Source organism: Chelon labrosus (genome assembly GCF_963514085.1).
Source record: "Chelon labrosus genome assembly, chromosome: 11".
Taxonomy (NCBI): domain Eukaryota; kingdom Metazoa; phylum Chordata; class Actinopteri; order Mugiliformes; family Mugilidae; genus Chelon; species Chelon labrosus.
Window position 1 is genome coordinate 16,327,953 of NC_140344.1, and position 21,145 is coordinate 16,349,097.

The 21,145-nt window shown below is 44.1% G+C and overlaps 1 protein-coding gene across 7 annotated transcripts in view; it reads right to left on the minus strand.

The window, feature by feature from the left end:
* The window catches only part of mef2aa (myocyte enhancer factor 2aa), a 57,701-nt gene that overhangs the window by 16,605 nt on the left and 19,951 nt on the right, over positions 1 to 21,145 (minus strand). For all 7 annotated transcript variants that reach the window (XM_084556048.1, XM_084556046.1, XM_084556052.1 and 4 more), the window contains one exon: positions 13,853 to 14,056. In XM_084556048.1, the coding sequence (XP_084412174.1) occupies positions 13,853 to 14,056 (204 nt within the window). The remainder of the gene's footprint in view (positions 1 to 13,852; positions 14,057 to 21,145) is intronic.

Below are 21,145 nucleotides of genomic sequence, written 5' to 3' on the forward strand. Positions count from 1 at the left end.
TTTTTTTGAAGAAGAAGAATTTGTGCAGTTTTAAAGCAAGAGAGTGATCTCACCAATTATAAATGTATTTTTTTCCTCATCTCAACTTCTGCACAGCACAGCAGCACAGCACAGCACCAAACTCCATGTAAAAATCTCAACAGCCATGTTTGTCCTTTCATTTTCTTCCTTTGTTGCAGTGAAACATTAACCACTTCTCCAAAAATGCTGGCATAAATTGTACTTCAGCACAAGGCTATGGAAAGAAGGGAAAACTGAGACGGCACTCCGTATCCTTTCACCATTCAGAGAAAATATGCTTCTCAATTCCCCTCCCTGCCTTCATCTCAAACTGTACTTCTGTCTCTGTGTGCGTGTTTGCATTTTTCATTACATTTCAGCTATCATAAGCCACCCACCTCGAAGAAACCCCCCGTTTGAGACAGTCCTACAGCAAGGCGCGTCCAGTCTGCATATCAGTGTGGTTGTCACTTGTGCGATCTAATCACAGCTAATGCATGTGGAGAATAAAATGGATTATCAAATGTAGTCAAATAAGCTTATTTGGGCATGAAATTGAGCCATTATCATGAACCCAAAGAGCTCACAAGTACAAAGGGCGGCATGTTGTGGTTTTATGAAGAGCCTACCCAAACTTTGGGGGACAAAAGAACATGCCATACAACTAAACAAGTAAATGTAACGCGGTGCTCTTTTGCTCACTTTCATGCGGGCTGTTCTCTGCTCCTCATTACAGCTCTGAATAGCGGTGTTAACAAGACTTGCTGACAGCATGTGACAGCTTGTGATATCAAGGCAGTGTACATCAAAACATGATTTATGTGTGGCTCTCAAGGCTCCTCTATCAGGCTGCTGCAGGTCCACAGCAGCGCCCTGCCCTGTCTGTGGGCTGCCTCAGAGGTCTCTCTCTACAGGAAGGTCGCCGACTCCTGTGGAAGCAGGGGTCAGAGTGCGAGCCAGAGGAGAGGGACCTACACACACTAATGAGACCTCGCTCTCTTGTTCCTGGTCGTCATCAACCGGAAAAGTGGAAAATGTGCGTGTGTCTGTGTGTGAACGAGAGCGAGAGAGAGAGAGAGAAAAAGAAACCATGTGAGTAGGATTGTGTGGTGCATGTGTGCAATGTCTGTATGTGGTGTGCATATGTGTGGCAACGGGAGGGGGGGGGGGTGGGTATTTCTACAGCTGCTACATCCTCTGACAGTACGCTTAGGTCTGTGCAGACAATGCGGCTAACCCAGCGCTGCTCACCACAACCTCAGCGTACGTCACATTTCCTAAAACCTGTGCCATGAGACTCCTGCATAATATCTCATTAAACAAGACGGCGTTAAATCCCTAACTACTCACTCCGACTATGTATTTACAGGCATACATTTTTTTTTTTATTTTTTTTTTATGGATGTATATTTTGAAGCACGAAAACAATGTTAATCCTCGCTGTACAGACAGGAATTTAATAGGTTTCTCGGGGGGGATAGAAAAAGGAAGTTCAGAAAAAACACCCACATCTCTTCAAACATAAGTGTCCACAATGCCCAGAGGAGGGCAAGAGAAAGAAGTTCTCTGGATAATGAATGACCAGCTCTGTACCACAGATGCATTACTGTTTGGTGTGGTGCAGAGCAGAGGCATTCTTCTCATTCTAAGAAAACGCCTTGCTGGTTCATTTCCTGTTTACTGAACGAACCCTCTTTAGTTAGGGTCCTGAAAGGCCTGTGTTTACTGGGGTTAAACTATGCACTTTCTCTACCAGCGAGCCAAAGATCTCATCTCAACCTGCAAATTTAAACTCCAACCTGCTCATTATGGGAATATCTCGGTCGGACTGGTCGGGCACAGCTGTGCAAGATGGGCAGGGCTGCTCTACTTTCACAACAAGCCTGGCCAGCCTTCAGTACACCACACCCACTGGTCCCAGCCATTTAGGGAGGGATTGTAGAAGCGCAGTGGGTGAGCAGGAACCAAACAACAGCGGCCAAGACCAGGCAGCACACAGATCTGGTCTATGATACATTGCATGAGTCAGTGTAACATATATGATCTTGAAAAAACAAAAAAAAAAAAAACTGTAGGAGGTTTGTACGAACAACAGGTGGAATATAAGAGTTAATCATCTCTGTGGCGTTCTAATGAAAATGACACTGAAGAACAGGAAAAGCAAAGCTGTAATTCTCTTTTTTTTAATCACTTGGCATGTCCTAAGTGCCCCAGAGAAGCTGCCCACAGCTCCCAGTAAATGGATCACTAAATCAGCACATGGCCAAACAGGTGCTCCTATTCCAAACACCTGTCAAGACCTGGCTCCCCACGCTGACCAATCAGAGGCGGCCCCGCAGAGACATGACCATAGAGGGACCACGCGTACCCCCGAAGGCCACCCGACCCCACGGCAACTTTGTTCTTACAAGTCAATGGTGCCCACTCAGCCAGACATTACAGCGTCCCGATTATGGCGAAGGGAAAACTAATAAAACATGTCCTCCTCTTGCGTTACGAATTATTGGATTAATGCAACTTCAAGATACCTCTCGAGCCGCGCGGCTTGCGCTTTTGAAAGTATAGCTGACTGGATGTGAATACAGCAGAGGCCGGGATTTTCAGCAGCATGTCTGATGAAAGATATGGTCTGTTTGTTGCGGGAGAGGGTTACAAAGAGTATAGACAAGGGAACTTGTGTAATCTATTCACAAGGTCCTGAGAGGCTCACAAAGATGAGTGGGAACAAGGCCAGCTGCTATTTTCTCACAGCAGTCCAAACCCGCATTGATAGAAATTTGGCTCTCCAAATAAAAATGAGGCTCCGAGTGGCTGATGACAAAAACCCACCGGGCACTATTGCCTGTGTGTGTGTGTTCATCTGTATGTGTCTCCATCAGTTTTCTTTAGCTGTGCTTCTTTCAAAAAAAAAAAAAAGAGATTTTCCATCGCAGGAGACCTTGAAGCTTCCTTGTCCTGAAGAAAATTTTCTATCTGTCGTCTCCACCTGAGACCTGACTATTAACCTAGCTGTTACCATGGGGAACATTCAGCGCGGTAGCCGCCTCCTTAGGTTTGCAGTATATGTTCAGCACAGAAGGCTAAAGTGCAGTGAAAGGGAACCTTGCATTTCACTCTGTTTTCATGTTAAGATTGTTTTGTAAAGTTAATATGCGCAATAAAACCAGCTGCCACTGAAATACTGAAATAAATACAAAAAAATAAATGTTGTCGTTGTGTTATCAGATGTGAGCATTTGATATTACTGTGCTCCACTCCGGACCTTGGATCTACTTTTCAGCCTTACATTCATATTGCACGAGTTAAAAATAAAACCTCACCCATTGCATAAGCCACCTACATCACCTGTTCCTTAAGAAGTACTTTCTCCAAGCCTGCGAGTCTTGGAGAACCATTTCATTCGGATGTTCTCCCTCTCTTGTGTCAAGAGGGCTTTCTGCATTTAACTTATTCATGTACTGTACAGTACAGTACTGTACGTGAATAGGAGGCAGGGTGAAAAGGAGAAAGAGAGTGGTTAGGCATAAAAGCTGAACTTCAAAATTGTGGGGGAGATGGCTGAAAGGACGGCGTGAAGAGGCTGTTTCGGTAGTCTCCTCCATTGTGCCTGAATCACAGCAAAAGGCTATACTTAAAGTAGCTCTCACTATTAGTAGAGCACCATCTGACCTGTGACTGGTGCATCACAGCTCCGGTACAGGCCTCTTCATGGCAAGACAGCTTGCAGTGTAATAAACTGGAGTACATCATGAATGTTTTATCCGTGCTTGTTCCAGCCGTCACCAGAGCACGGAGGCTATATCTTAGCCGTCCGTGGTGCAGTGACCTCCCTGCGCCTCACTTCCGCCGGGTCCCCCAGCCCTCACTCCCCCGCAGTGATGTGAATTATCCCTTGTGCCCACTAAACTAAACTAAGCAAGGTGGCGTGCTAATCCTCATGACATCACCATTGTGTCCAGGCCGTTCCATCTAATGTGCTTATCAAAGGGCTTCTTTGAGTGTGAACGCACTAGGAAATCAGCATGGGGAGATAGCTGATAGGAAGGCTTTTATCTGCGAAGGAATATTTCTGCTCTTATATAACACCTTAAGAGACTTTCACTACCCCCATGTTCCCTTTCCCCTGTGGCGCTGCAGCCTTCACTTGAGGGGAATAAAAGCCTCTTTTGGTTACGCTTCAGGCACTGTATGCTGTGGTCCAGCACTAGGGTACTGTAATGTATGATTTCTTTTTTTCTTTTTTTCCTATTTCCCACCACACGCTGTGAGTTTGGCGCAAGGGGCTCTTAGATGAAGGGACCACGATAATTCCCAGACATATCTTGTTTAATCTCATGGCCGTTACACATTACAGAGAGCACTGATATCAGGATATGGGACTGGATTCGTGTCCTTCCTCTAGCACACTCCATTGTCTAGTTACTCGGTGGACAGGAAGAGCAGTAGTTGGGGGGGGGGGGGCAGCTCTTAGCATGACCGTCTGCGTTTCACTTTGATATTGTTCTCGTGCAGCTGTTAGAAAAACAACATGCATAGTCAGATTTAATCCCACCTGCCAGTGACAATGGAGGACCACAATGAACTAGGACCTGAAAGACAGTGGTCCCCAAATCCGGCCACGCTTCCTAACTCAAGAGCAGTGATATAAACTTGATGTGATGCTTTAAATTGTATACTGCAACCGATAACCTGCACTTGGCTGGCTGGAGTCCCAAATTAATATAGCCCATTGATTTTACTGAATAAAAAGTAATTGCTATGCAATGAGCAGTCCCTTCAGAGCTTTCTGCTCTGAGACTAGTGAATGACTGATGTGACAAAGCTATTAGCTGCTTCAGTCAGAGAGAGCAGTCTCAATCAGTGGGCTGCTTATTTTCAGTACAGACATGGGGGAATTAAACTACAAATTGAGGATAAAGGCAAACCAATGTCATCATTATCTAAAGATTAAAAAGAAGGAGAAAGCGCACACGGTTCCCACTCAAAAAAGAGGTGGCACACATTAAAAAAATGTTAGAACATTAACTTACATTTTGATTGAAAATCTTTGAAAACCATTTTACTCTGTGTCTCTCCATCTTCCTCTTTCTCTCTTTCTCTCTCTCTCTCTGGTCACTGAGTGGATCATTAGCTGTCAGGGCCATTGAAACTATACCCCCAACCCTGAACTCCCATTCCTGCTTGCCTCTAAAATATTCATAAGGACAATTAGGAGTTCCGATAAGGCGAGTACGGAGGGCTGGGGGGGCGTGCTACACAGAGGGCAGGATGTGCCAGCAGGACGTCTGTTCTGCAACACTCTATACCCAGGCCACAGACCTGTCCTCATCAATCTGAGACACAGCAGCCTCCCTCTTTGCCCCCAGTCAGGCCAAGCAGCCAGGGGAAGGTGGCACGGTGCCAGCGAACCCCCCCACTCTCCCCATCCCAGCAGGCTTTGCTCTGTCCTCGCCCCTGGGCAGGAGGGGTTGGCCACACAGCACGCACAGAGGGAGGAGGGGGGCACAAGGGCAAGCTGATTGTTGCACGATCTAACTCACAGAAGCTGCTGTGCACGAAAGCAAGGTCTCATTTCAGCCGCACAGCAAGGTCATTAAAGAACACAGAAGGGTGGCTTGTGGTTCTAATCGTCTTTAGCTTTATTAGTATCGCTGTTACTCTTTAACTAGATCAAACCAAAATAGGTCAGCCTCATGTATGACCTATTTCATGTAGTTCATGCCACATTTTATCACAGGTACGTGGTTTGAGCCCAATTTGCCACATAATGCTTTGTTATATGCCAAGTAGCTGCTGCACAGTTACGTTGAGAAACATTTCTATAATAGGAATTAGTTCATCAAGCTGAAGCGTAGAGAAGAAAGCTTCTCTCTAGTCTGGAATGACTGAATACCTACGTGTACACTACCAGACATTTATCAGGGCATTTGACGCATAAATGAAAAAACATGAATCACATGTACGTGTGATTTCATATGTATAAGTTTAGATTTTAAGCTAAAAGTGGAAGGAGGTGGTGGAGGACCATGTTACTGCAATATGCCGAGTCTTGCTATAACATCTATCCCCAGAGGAAAACTTTGTCAACATCCTTGTCAAACAGTTCATTGTATTGGCACAGTTTCATACAACACTTGTTGCAAATTCCTTGTCCCATATTCATGTACCTTCCATGTTAAAATATCAAAAACGAGTCAATTTTTTCAATAAACATATGCACAGCGAATATCTGATTTCATTTCGGCGCCAACTTCCGTCGCATTTTAATGTCAACTCTGCCGACCTAGCCAGAAAATAAACTCAAAAGCACCATCTAGTGGACCGAAAAGGTGATTCAAGGTTATTATTCAATTACCGAAATGTTTCGATTCACATTTGCAGTCTGTAAAATGAAAGATTGATACAGTATCACCAAGTATGGCAATGCTATGCTGTATAATTTTAAAAGGAACTAAATTATTTACGGTTTACGGCTTCTTTCTCTTAGTGCAAGTAGTAATAGTTCAAATTAGTAACCAGCTAGTTCTGAAAACAGCTGTTATGTAACAGAATCGTTTGTAATTCATTTTAAAATATAAATCATACATCTTAAGTGTGTTTAGTTCCAAATGTTAAGACTGAGCATATCTAATGTCAAACTCTAGAGTATTTGCTCATTAGGATCATTGCAAACTAATGTTTTGAAGAATGAACCGTGGCTCGAGGTCTTTGTTGTCATGTTGTCTCCTTATTTATTTATTTATATATTTTTTTTTTATGCTCTCTAAGAGACCCTCAGTTTGAAATGAGACATACGCGACGCAGTTGAGAGGGTGAAAAAAAAAAAAAAAAAAAGCTCTGACGTCAATGAAGCACGACATGTGCCAAAAGCAAAAATCTCTTAGCAGTAACCTGGTAACAAGCATCACACAGAGGGGGAGAGAGAGAGCAGGAGACATAATAAAACAAGGAGATGAAGTACATGATGGATTTAAAATGCACAGAAAACCAGTACTTGATAATGGAGTTGAGCCATTCATGAATTCAAAAGAAAACTCTTGTAAAGGCCTACGGGACAAAAGCCCACACAGAGAGCGGGGATCCTGCTGATCAGGGCCAGTTTAATTCCAACAATCAAACATTTTAAAAATCTAAAAATCTATGTCGCCATATAACAAGTACACATCGCAGAGTAGAGTATAGAAATATACTCACATGAGCATTACCACAGCTGTTTCATTATACTCAAAAACTACAAAGGAAGCCTGGTGACCTTTTTTCACTAAAAGCCCAGAGGAAAACGAGTCCTTGTCCTATAAAAAGGGGCACTTTGAAAACCCAGCATGTTGCTCGCAACGGAACCATTAATACTAGCCGTGGCAAGAGAAGACTTTTCAGAAAGAACTCTCACAAGATTCCTATCAATGTGAAAACGGCCGAGCAAAAAGGAGAAAAATAACAAATTAACCACGGTCTTTACACTAAAGGGCATGTTATAACTGTAACATGATCAGAGGTATTTCAGCAGGGTAAGGTCCCTCTTCGCTCTGTTTTCACTATGAAACCTTACCTTGTCCTACTGCACTAGTCTGAAAACAGATGCTGGCGTTGTTGTACGGGCCGTCAGTGCGTTTGTTTTGACAAGAAACACAAGTTCACTCCGGAGCTGACCCGGCCTGAAACACAGGCCCGAGGGTTAAGTGCAAACAGGAAATAGGAAGTAGCTCATCTTCACAACATGGTGTGTTTATATGGCGCCAAATCAAGAGGCGGTAATGGGATTTCAGAAACGCTAATTAATGGCTGCCTATGCGGTTACATTACCACCCTCCCCAGAGACAAACCATTGACTGACAGGTTTTGTGTTTACGTGGCAACACGGAGAAGACGCTGGAGAAACAGTCATTACGACGCAGCCCCACGGAGAACTTACACATTCATTCAATTAGAAGTTTCCAAGTATAATATAATCACATTTAAGGTAATGTGCAGCACTGTATCCAACCTACAGTTATTAAAAGTATTGAAAATAATTTTAATATCGCTCCAATAAATCGTAGAAGCCCAAAAGTCAACATAGCTTTTTTATTCTGTCATATTAAAAAATGGGCCGGCAGAAAATTTCACGTATATTGAAAAGCCCTGGAAAATCAACATCGACCCAATAAATCTATGTCAACAGCGATGACATTTGATTTAGCTTAAAGGGGATATTTCTTCATTGCTGCAGTGAGCTCTGCGGTGAAACACCGTGATGATAGCCAAGTCGGGGAGAAAGAGTGAAGTAGACGGCTACCGGTGAAGAGCGAGAGGTGGATATGAGGTTTTATAGAGACGTGACAATGATGTAGTTTAACTATTAACTATTTAATGGACTACTGAATATCGTCCACTATTGAGAACTGACCATGTGGAGAAAAAAGTGTAATTTTCAGCATATAAATTACAAATGCAGTCTGCTAAATTAAGACATAAACACCAGAAAATGGCAAATAATGATGGAAATTAGATAAAAAGACTGAGCAGTTTGGCCTGTTGGACACAAACAAAGCATGGTGTGGTCTAGCTTAGATACTTTTTTTGTTTGTGACCAGAAACCACCAACCAGACACTGAAACACAAAGAGTTTCTGTAACGCGGTTGGCCAACTTAATCAAAAGGTTAGAGGAAAAATGTGAGAAAGATAATTAAAGCCTAAATGTGCCTTGCTGGCCTATTTGATATTTTGCGAAACACATGAATGCTGATTTTTACAGCGCCTCGCAGATTTAACAAATTTGCAGTCCAGAAGGTGATGGATGAGACCCGGCAGAGACCTGGGCAGTGCCGCTGATTTACAACAAGGGAAGAAGAAGGAAGACAAAATACAAACTCGATTTTCTTAAACTAAAGACAAACACGACGAGCAGCAGCCTTGTTTTAAACGTGGCCCACAAAGGAAGTGATGCTGTTCGTATTTATGGCAACGTCAGTTTCTTCGGAATAGACAGGGACAGAAAATAGCACTAGAGGCAACAGCAAACAGCTTTCACTGGCCTCACATCACAGTATAAAAAAACTACGTAATGGGATTACAATGAAGCATCGGCAAAAGGGCAATAAATGTTGTACTGTTCAAAGCTACCACAAATGCAATACGATTTACAACATGGTTAAGTATATAATTTGGGGTATATAATACTGTTTGATTAATGCATTCTAACTTGTCCTGTACAAGTTGACTTGTTAAACTCTAAAGAATATGGAAGAAAAACAACAGCTAAAATTAATTTGAACTTTTCATACAGTACAGGTTGGGATAGGGATAAAATATCTACTTTTATAAACATGCCTATGGATGGCGTCGAACCTAAAACTGCCAGCCTACCAGCTACAAATCATGTGCAGTCATGAGCGCATTTACATTTTCTATAGCATGGCATAGGGTTACAGCTGTATGACTTACCATTCATCCCAAAATCAATGAGCCACGGAGGTTTTTAAAACCGTTTAAGCTCATAAGACATGATATGATTGCATGGTGCACGCTACATTACATGCATCCTCCGCAGAGTACGCAGTAAACCGTCTACAGCTACTAGTAACGTGCGGCACGATGACGAATACACAGTCAGAACAATAGCGGTTCTCGCCAGCGTGCTTTGATATTAAACGATTTGTGCTTGCTGTTAAAACCAACACAAATAAGCCGCGCACCACAATATCCCAGACAGACTTCAGAGTTGACCGAGCACTGATCTATTAAATATTTGCAGGGCTGACGCTCTTTTCCCTCATAAATATTTGATCCGGAATTCTGCTGATTAAGGGTGAGGGGAAAAAAACATTAAAGAGCAAACGTGTAAAGACAACGGGAATGCCAGCGCGCAGAAGGGAAGCCGGAGCCAAAGCCTGTCAAAAAATAAATAAATAAATGGACCAGCGACTTTGTCAACACATTTGTATTAGTATTATTGTCATTTTTCTGTTGTAATCGGAGCCTCTGATCTGATCTCCGTGGCCTTTTGGAGGCGCCAAATTGGAATGGAGCATGTGTTAAATGCAAATCCTTATTTGAGAAAACTATTCCTCCAGTTCAGTTTCATGTAACATAGGAAATCAGACTCATTTTGGAGAGCTCAATGCTCTTTTTTCTTCTCATGCTCTTTCATCTCTCTTCCTACCCCCCCCCCCCCCCCCCCCCCCCCCGCCCAATTCCCAGCCTCCATTTCCAATGAGCCACCAGCAGGAGGATAATTGATCAATCATGCTAATTGAAGAGTCTGGACAGCTAGACCACCATAGCAGATGTGCCAATTTGCATTCATTAAGATAGAAATGAGCCTTAATCACTGCTCAGCGTTTGATTGACGAACATAAATATCCCCTGTCTGAACCTCCTGGTGTCCATTTAGCCCAAAGCTATTTCCCAAAGATTCCTTCCACAACTGATAATAGCATTTATTAGTTTTTATTTATTTTCCCAGCTGTACAGTAAGTAAATACACCTAGGCAGCACAGCGTTTAATTCACTGATAGTCTTCAGAATTAAAAAAAAAAGGTACAGAAAGACTGTGTTCATAACTGACAAATGGGAAATCCGCAAAACTAGACTTGGCCGAGAAAAGGGCTCGATGCAGACATGACATTCAGTAATGGTCAGCATTTACATATCTTATTGATACTGCTCCGTTCACAATAAGAGAGCAGATAGTGATCAGGAAATAGAAACCTAATGGAAATTAGTTGATAATTTTATGCTCATTTCTTCTCCCGGCAGTGGTCTTGTGAGACCGGAGGTCCGCTCCTTCACAAATAAAGAAGCAACTGTCTGTTTTTCCCCGAGTCGCGACAACAATGGCCACCGCTCTTTATTAGGCGCAAGATAAGAAGAATTTCCCTATGAATGAACTCTAAGCACACAGCTCATCAGGGTGAAAGAGCAGTGAAACGTCGATTCTGTCCATATAGCGCAATCCAGTTATTTATACCAAGATTCTCAAATTGGGTTAAAGCCTATTCACAACCTTGATTTTATAAGATTACAACTAAGTATGGTCTTTATGTTGATTCCATGTGCCCAAAAACTGCATTATTACTAATCTATGCCATATACCTTCATTGCATTTAATGGCTCAAAGAGAGGACAGACAGACGGCAAGTGATGCCTGTGAAGTTACTATCTGATTTCAAGGTTCCTCCCTGGGACACAGGGACCTTTATGCGTCCAGGAGAACAGTGTGAGGTTATAGCGGAGCACGAGCAAAATCTCATTAGCCCCACAAGCGGACAGGGGAGCAAGACTAAATATTATTAGATTAATCTAATGACTAACAGCAGCGTTTTCATTTGTGGTTTAGACAGGATTCAATAAGTAATACAATAGAAACAACACCATAAAACCTTTAGTGATGAATGCTCTCTCTCAGCTCACGACCATTAAATGCCGCATGTACTTCCAAACTGCCCGCTGATGATCTCCGCAAAGCCGGCGCGCGGAGGAAGACGTCGGTTAGCGATGATTAAAATTATTAAAGCTTTGTTTGACACACAGAGGCAAACTGCATAGCAAGAGAGTTTTCATACAACAGCTCACCTGTCGCCTGCAGTGTTGCTAAGGTTCATACATGCAGACACGTACGGACCAACACGCCAACATACACACACTCGCAGGAGAAAAATATGAGCCTACTGCTCTGCTTTGGACTGCGAGCCAAGTTTGAGACAAAGTCCACAGCCCTCCACTGGGTTATCAAACTGCGGCCAAGGCATGCATCCATCTGTGGAAAACATGGAGGCTGTTCTCTCGCACTGCACAGTTCGGCCTTTATCTACAGATGGTACTACTGAGCAGGAATGTGACCTTTGATTCAGTTTCTCACGCGGAAAACGAGCGCACCGATGAAAAGCGCTAGAGGAGTTTTTTTTCTTTTTTCTCTCTCTTGCCTCCTAAACTGGACAAATGAGCACATGGTTGTTTGCATGGCAAAGATTGGTTTAACGCAATTTAAAAATTTAGATAAGTGTCCAGTGTAAGTGTCCTCATGTGAGGCCCATTCAGCTAGATAAATGAGGGAGCAGAGGGAGCAGAGGGAGGGGAGGGGATTCTTCCCATCATTACAAACACATCCGCTCCTCCATGTAGTGTACAAGGATCTGTACACATCTGTGGAGAGGCACAAAGATTGGAAAAGAGCTCGCCGTGCAATTCAGAAAAACAGATTTTTATGTGAATACAATCAGATCATAGCTCCAACAAACTATCAGCTATCACCTCTGAGGAATGCTCCGCGGTTAAGCTAATAGCGGGATTGTGTAGCCACGCTGTGAAGTGGACTCGGTTGGTTACTTCGGCTTGGCTTCATTTCTGAGCGCTGGCCACCTAGCTAGCAGGCAAAAGGGGTTTTGTGCATTTGCAGAGATGCTGGCCGAGTGAGCGAGGACAACAGTGGCTTGTTCTCGCCTTTTGTACGGCGGCGCAGCTTCCTTGAGAGCAGGCAGCGGTACCAAGTGGGGAGGCCAGCATGGGCCCACTGGTGCAGCATTGCGTACAGTACGCCACGCCGTTCACATTAAGTGACCCACCAGTGACACTCAAGTCCCCCTTTTAGAATAAGCCAGCTCCCACAGTCGCAGCAAAAAAAAAAAACTCATTTGTGGTCACTGTTATGTAAGGAATGCGTCCATGTATTTTTTATGCAGGTGAACTCCCGCTCTGCTCCGAGGGCCCCTGATGGAGGAGTGACGGCACGAGTCTCCTGGATGCCAGAACACTCTGGTGCAGCTCTGCCAAGCAGGTAATTCACAAGCAGCAGCAGCATAAATAAAAGATAATGGGCCACAGCTGACTCCTTTATGCTGCGTGTAATTTCCCTAATTCCTCCAAGTGATAGTCTTTTCAAAGCTACGGATTTTCTGAATATTTTTAATCTCATCCATCGTAAACGCTTTATGTCTCTTAATTGTGCAGCAGTAATAAAAATGTTCTGTGTTTTAGTGGGCAGGTGGCTGTAAAACCCGGGGTTGCAGCCGTTCGAATTCTCTCATAAATGACGCCTCACTGTCAAAAATCGCATCCTAAGAGTATCCCAGATAACAGCAATAAAAAGGGCAACTTCACAGCGAGTGTACTAAATTCATCAATAGGCATTAACATGCATTGTGTGCGCTTTCATTCAGTCAGAATGAAGATACCAGCCTCTTAAAGCAGATCTTGAATAAGCTGAGAAACCACACATGTGCCAGTGCAAGATGTTTGGAACAGGATGTATCTCTAATCATTCTCATTTACTTTGGCTTCTACACGTTTGGCTGACAATTTTGTATGCTGGCATAACAAGTGGCTCACTCTTCCGCTCGTCGCCGGCCACGTAGATGCTGCCAGGAAACCCAAGTGCCGGTTGAGTTTTATAGAGCTGTGCGGAATGCACTAAACACTGTGTTTTCGCTGAAAAAAAAGAAAAAAAAAAAGACGACGGCAGCGATAGCCAAGCTAACCGCGGGCACCGAGGAGCAGCCAGTAGAGCTGTGCGCTGCAGGTACGATATCTACGGGAAACAAGGTCAGCAGTGGTGGTCAGCCAGTCACTGCGTGCATGCATGTGCAGAGATAGTTTTTCCACGTCAGTTGATGGGCACAAGGGAAACTTATCAGAAAGTGCAGACCTCCTGTGCCCTATCTGAATAAAGGAAACAGTTCCTGACTCTGACTCTGCATCTGAAGCATTACTCTGTGGCAGCATTTACAAAACGGGCCAAGAATAAATACACTCTACAGCACTAAAATAATCAATTAGGGGTTTTTTTGTGTGTGTGTAGCAAATAATAATAAAGACCAGATCAGAGAGAGGTATAAAAGAAGAAGAAAAAAAAGTAAGAAAACAATGCTCACTCACCTCTACAATGTCAGAGTTGGTTCTGCTCTCATGGGGCTCGTTGTACTCTGTGTATTTCAGCAACACTTTGTCCATGTCTGTGCTAGCGTACTGGAACAGTTTGTTAGAGCTGTTGAAAATGATGAGGGCTATCTCACAGTCACATAGTACGCTCAGCTCGTAGGCCTTTTTCATCAAGCCAAACTTCCTCTTTGTGAAGGTAACCTGAGAAACGCACAGAAAAGAAAAAAACACACAAAAAAAACATCCGTTAAAGAGGTAAACCGTTCCCCCAAGATCAAAGCGGGCAAAAGATAAATTTGTACAAGCAATTTGAGCAAGTGTAATCATTAATTTAGCATTCTTATTGTAGCAGAAAGCAGGAGTTTGTGTTTATTCTGCAGTTATAAGAGGCAGAAGGAGCATTCACGTCTAGTGTTAAGAAACTCCTGCAGGTAAAAGTTGTGTGCAGTTGAATACAATAAAAAATGGCCAAGTGAGGTGCCTTGAAATTTGTATTTTAATACAGCACTTGAACAAATGTAACAGCAAGGTGACAGATAACAGGATCGTTCCTCCTTTAGAAAAAAAAAATTGCAGTAACAGTACATGTCTGAAATGTCTACTTATCAGGCCAGAGGTCAGGGTTAAAGGCACGAGCCAGCGAGCTGAGTCAGAGCTTTGGCAACAAGAGGGGTCCATACATTACTGTAGCCCCTGACTCCATATACGGAAAGCTATCTCCGTAGTGCAGCATAAGCCTTGTAACACGAGCCCTCAGATGGGACTTCGGGTCATACATCACTCCGATGGTAACGCAACCCTCTCTGCAAAGTGACTTTCTGTCCCGCATCTCTGCAGCTCTGTCTCTGTGGTCGCCTTAGACCCATTCACATATGTCATTATGTTACACCACCTCTTTACAGTAAGCTACACTCGTTCCTCAAACTAAAAAACACCATTATGGGGCAGAGAGGATTGAAATACTGTTGTTTACTCCTCTGGTTTTGAAATGGCCGTTTGCAGAGACGTCCTTTAAAAGTGTATTTTTGCCCGTGCGTGCGTCTTGTCCAGTGTGTGTGTGTGTGTGTGTGTGTTACACAACGCGGCTTGTGAATGTGTTAGTAAAAGCTGTGCTCGGAGCTACGGAGTCTGCATTCTCCATCAGCTTCACTGACCTACTAAGAGAGGAGTTGAGCAGATGAGCTGGCTTTGTTCAACTTTAATTGGTCACAGCTTGCGGCTATACCCTCATTTCAACTGGTATAATGCAGTATAATCCTATGTGTTGCACGGTGTATGTGTAACCGCTTAGGAAGTGGGGTCACTCCAACTGTGATAAATGCATTTCAAATCTTTCACACTACAGGTAATTACACAGGACCATTGTTCCTGCTATAGAGATAAAGATGGCCGTCCACATGTCATTTTCTATTCTATTCAGCTCATATGGCAAACCAGATTTCAACATGACATTTCTTGAAATGACAAGGTTTAAAAACAAGAAACTGATACTTATTTCCTTGCAAATCGTACTCACATAAAGCCTTAAAGTAAGTTTAGCCGAACAGAAAAGGCACCGAGTGTCTAATTGTGAAGATTTTCTAAAGGTGGAACACAGCATGGGGATACGTTTGGTCTCCAATCTCTTCCTCTCAAATTATAGCACCTGCACTTTCAACCACCTGATACTAGTCTCCTCTGACCGAAACACCAGAGCTGCCCACTCGCTCATTCACCTCCTTGCTCCTATTTGTTTGTTTGCGTAACCAGCTGGAAAGCGGGGACTGGCATGCGGGGAAAACGATTAACAAATTGTATGCTCTTTAGCAGATGAATGTGGCTGTTAAGCCATGGAGATGTCACCTTTCAGCAGGAAGCCCAGCATGAGACGCTGAGCGAGGACTTTGTTCCACCTGGATGCATGGCAGAGTGCTGAGTGCAGGGCTGCTGACCCAGGCACCGCTTCATTTCAACCTCAGCGGCAACAACAGCAGCAGCACCGAGACTCGGCCGTTGCTGCAGCCACAGACACAGTACCTCTACAACAGCCCGTTTCTGCTCACACTACTATTAAAGATGACAACCATATTACTCTTCTGTACTTACACAGTTAGGTTGTTAGGGAACTTTCTATTTTTGTTAGGATACGTTAAAGGTTTAATTTTCAGACGCAAGCTTGGAGCCCGAAGGCCAGCCTTCTCAAATATAACATCTATCCACCCCCGTCTTGTCTGGGGTGACTTGTGTGACAGTGGAAAACCACAGACATCCTTGAGGTCAAGTGGGAGGTTCAGCGGCATATCTCTCCTATGGTTCACCCTGTCAAAGACACCCTCAAAGACATTCAGTGTGGTTTTAAATATTTGAGTCACTCTTATAGCAAGATGCGCTACGTATGTAGTCTAGCTCCCTGACTAATTCATGTAATTCACAATGACAGGATTCGACTCAGTCTTGTAAAGCTCTGCTGCGCACCGTGCCAATGCATCTTGCAGCAAGTTCTGAGAAATCAAATGTCAGGGCAAAGGAGGAGGAAGGCCGCGTTCAAACTTCCAATAAACTCGGCCAGTTTCAACTTTCTCTGCTTTTGATAAGGTCATTACAACAGCGCACACAATGCCCGACAGATCAGCAACTATATACCAGCATTTCATTTAGACTGCCAGGCTGAAAACTCTGTGACCTTTTACGATGCTCTCACAATGTCAGGATGAGGTTTTAATTGCGCTCTCAATTCACACTTTCTGCATTTCCACTTTCTTTCCAAGTGCCCCACCAGTGTAACCTGTTTTTACACAGCATTAATTGAGCTTAGTAATTTAGTCCTTATACACATTTATTTGTTGTTTTTTTGTACCTGGTAGGAGTTTTACGTGGTTGCAAGCTGACGATGTTTCTAAATTAGTGTTTCTGTGTATCAGTCAAAATGACAGAGCGGCGCTGCAGCAGAGAAATGTGTGCTATCTTTCCCCAAGCGGCAGGGATTATTCACCCTGTTTGTCTGAACAAAACTAGTCACTGATGGGAATCTGCATTTTATTTTTCTGGAACTGTTAAAACTACACTCCAGGGGAAATGATTAAAAAAAACAAACAATTCACATAAACAGCAACGTGCAAATTCCCCTCTACAAATATTGGACTCACCAGTTACCTCTTTGATATAAAACTATCATAGAGCTGCTGGGCTGGTGAAATGCAAGGCAGAATGAACTGAAATGCTGTTACATGATAACTGGGTGTGTCAAATGCAACCTTCTATCTGAGCGTAAACTTGCACCACGTGTCCCGAGATAAATGCACAAGTGTGAAACAGGCTTTTACTGCTAAATTCAGATTTTGTTTTACCAGTTTTGTCGCTGCCAGAGAACACCGTGCGGTATATAACAGCATATGCTCCAACAAACCCAGACACACACACACGTTCGCAACAGAGTTGACGTGTCAATCAAAGGGTCTATCAATGTCTGTCCTCGGGCGGGGGTGACAAACAAGGCATCTGGGACCGAGAGTGCAGCTGTGACTGGGGCATGGCAGGAGACGCCTGACACCTTCAGAGGGGTGAGGAGCTAGAGGTCTTATTAGAACCTCATGTCACCTCTGACGGCCCCCATGGCAGACATGGGAGCGGGCTTGAGAGACAGTGAGGTCTGGCACCAGCTGGCAGAGTGACCCGGGCCCTGTGGCTGCTGCCCTGGCTCCGCAGTGCCAGAGTGTGCGGGCTCGGGAGACAAGCCAGGGCCACTGCGACTGTCTGGCTGGATCAGCTCTCTCTGGGAGAAAGGACAGCCCCAGGATCCCCATGTGGACAACTGAGGGCGCAAAGGCCTCATCCAGAGGGTGGCATTGACCTTGAAACCTACAGTAGCCGTGACTGATCCTGTTTAGTGGAGAGGATGACATGCTGGTTAAGAAAACGTAAGCAGGTTTCCTAAATATACCTCAAATCAATAACAAGAACCGATTGGGTTTAAGGACGATTCACTTGTTTACTTTATTAGAAATATTACTTTAAGAGAAATACATAAGATCGTGAATAAAATAGTTTAACTGAAAAGGGAATATTTAAGTCGAGCCTGAACAACTTATTGTTCAACTGCTCAGGTAAAATAATTGGCACCAAGCACTGGCATTTCTTTCTTTTTGGATTTTTCACAAATCAAACAATCAAAAAATGAATCAATAGTCATAAGTTACAGCCATGCATTTAAGAGACATACATCCTCTCTAAAATTAGACTTCATGTTTTGCTGCTTCAGGACAGTTTTAACACAGAACCTACAGGATGAGGTGGTTCACGTATCATCTTGAACAGCGATCATACTGTATGTGCACCGTCTGTCACATTTAACAGTTTTCCCCTGTTCTTTCCATTGTCTATCAACATGCTCTTCACCTGTCAAAAAAAAAAATAATAATGACGACCACTCAGGACTTCAGGAATGAGTGAAAGCCGAAAAATGGGAGGTATGCGCTGTATGACTCCCTGGAGAGCAAGAGAGACAGAGCTACTCTGTGCCTACAGGCGTCTGATGTGCCGGAGCAAAATCCAAAAATGAGCCACAGCAAGGACAGGCATCCCTCCACCCAGCAGCAAAATCATCAAACTTTTAATGACTTGGACAATTACCCCCAGTGAGCCCGCTTAATGGCATCCAGAGGACGTCACTAGACAGTGCTCACTAGGCTCCATGAACGCCTACACTAACTTACAAGACTAATGTGCACCGTCAGTTTTCCATCATTCACCCCGTATATCGACACAATGACTGAATATATGCTCTGCTGTTGTTATTTTGTACGGACCATGCGTTCCAAACCTCCAAAGTCAGAAAGCACAATAAACTTCTCTTCTCAACGTAAGAGAGTGAGACAGATGAGGGGAAAAACACAATCTGTGGATGAGGTATCCACCTGTGCCTCGAAAGGTAATAATTACTGTGAATGTGGTAAATCAGGAGAGTCACGCAGGGCGTTGCTGTTGTCTGGTTGCTATCATGCATTCATTTGCAATCAGGAAAGTCAATCTGGCTGATGACTGTTCCTGCTCTGATGTAGGACCATCGCTTATGCAGGGCCACGGCTCAGGATCTGTCTCCTTGCAGGCTTATGGCATGCATGACAGGACCTCTGCAGCCTTCGCATCTCATTCTGCACACTTCTGCAAGGCCACGAGGCGCAAAGACACTTTTGTGCGAAACAATAAGCTGCACGACACAATACTCTGACTTGCACATGATGTACGCTATACAGCGGTAGAGTATTTTTTTATTGTTTTCGATCTTGCTTGTCATATTTGCACAACGCGCTTCATCATTACAATACAAATATATCAGCTAAGTTCGCTGCCTGCACTTCTGCACTCGTTTCCTGACAGATTGTGCAATTACAAAGCTTCTCAGTCTGCGTGTTATAAATCCTGAAAGGTTAACAGCCCTCCTACACTTGCGGTGATAATGCAAGGGGGGTGGGGGGGGGCTGTTGTCCCCACATAACACCTTTTATAGAAATACTATCTAATTAGCCCACTTAAGGACCTCTTTCATTTAAATGCTAGAGTATGGAAAGCTAACAGCAGACTGCCATAGACAAAGATTCAAATTGTCTCCTGACAATGGGGACCATATGCTAATGGCTATTCCCCCTTGGTTAGGAGCACGCCCCAGGGAGATGGCACTGTGCGCTTCATGGCCCACGGAAAAAAAAGACAGATAGATACACACGCATACATCACTTTACACCAAAGCTCTATTTTAGCACAGCGGCCCATTGTCACCGAGGCTCTTCTGCTGAGCCAGCGAAAATCTCCTAAATGCGAGCCGAAATGCCTGCACTCTGCTGATAAACTTTCTCACAAATTACACGGTGACACATTCAAAATCTGATGCAAACACAAGACACATTAATAATAAGCAACGTCTCTCTGTGCAGCTCCACTTTTCTGCGAAACAATAGAGCAAAAAAACTGTTTCCCCCCGCTGCCTTAACGTGTGCATCGTAAAGAATGCATCATCTCAAGAGTTAACATGCCCACCTAGGTATCAGGCGACAAGCTGTTTTGGTGTAATTCTCTCTCTTTCCTTTTTTTCCCCCTCACGTCACAGGTCACTGCATAGAGTGTAGATACCGCCAATGAGCCAGGAGTGATTCCTCTCCTGCTCCCCCGTTTGGATCCCACCCAGAGCCAGGTGTTATACTGATAATTGGCCCACACTGTGGATTTTTGTTTCGCACTTGACTGAACCACTAGCCTCACATTAGCAGACAGAAACATGGCCGGAGTACCGATGGGCTGTTACCGTATAATTATTTATATTTTGAAGCTGAAGATGTTAAGCCGACGTGTTATATTTGGATACAGGAAACTTATGCATCTTTATTAATTGGTGTAATTTGTCAAAAGTGGCGTTCGTGGTCCCTTAAGTTCGCTCTTAAATCAAAGTGAGTGTGCCTAAAAAAGAAATGGACTAGCCGTTCTATAGATATCTACGTTGTTATTCTTGTTTCATACAGACCCAGGCTGTTTTGTACAGTGTTTTGCTGTTTGCGGAGTTTATATATAACAGGAGCAGACGGAGTGAATTCCAGCTCTCTCCCTCTTTGTGGCTGGCCAGGACCAGTGTAGCCAAGGCAAAGAAGGGTGCTGTGTGTCCTTCTGACCCACCCTGTAAATGAGAGGGTGCTGTGGTGCAGTGGCTGCTCCTAATTACTACCAAACAGCTGCACACACATACGGCTACAGGGAAGGGGCCCAACCATACTGCCAGGCCAGGGGACAAGCCCTACAGTGTGGGGAGGCCACAGGCGGCCCGCTGTGCTCCTCACTACCCTCAGTTCACTCCCACGCCATGAGGCCCCCGCTGCAGGCCAGCGCTCCTGCTGCCTCATCAAGTTCTCTGGTTGAAATTGCAGGGTGGCAGGGGAATCATGTCTGTAAATATGACCGCACTGACAAAGAAATGTCATGGTCCCTGTTCTGCTGGCTGGGACTTTGGAGAGAGAGGTATGTCTGTTTAGATTCATGCACACTATGACAGCTGCTGAAGTCTGCTGCAAGGCAGGAAGGAAAAAACCTGTAACTTACTGTATACATATCTTTGGAGATGGAAATCGAGAGCCAGCTCTAGTTAGGAAGCCAGTTCCAAATGGTCAGATCTATTGGGATAGTGCGCCTCCGAGCTTATCGATTCCGAAACAATAACATTGAACCCATGCACCTACACTGCTGGAAAGTTGTGAAATTAAGGAGTCACAGCACAGAGGAAGAAACGTGCTTTGTTTCCTGAAGAAAGCTGCTAGTTGCAGTGTGTGT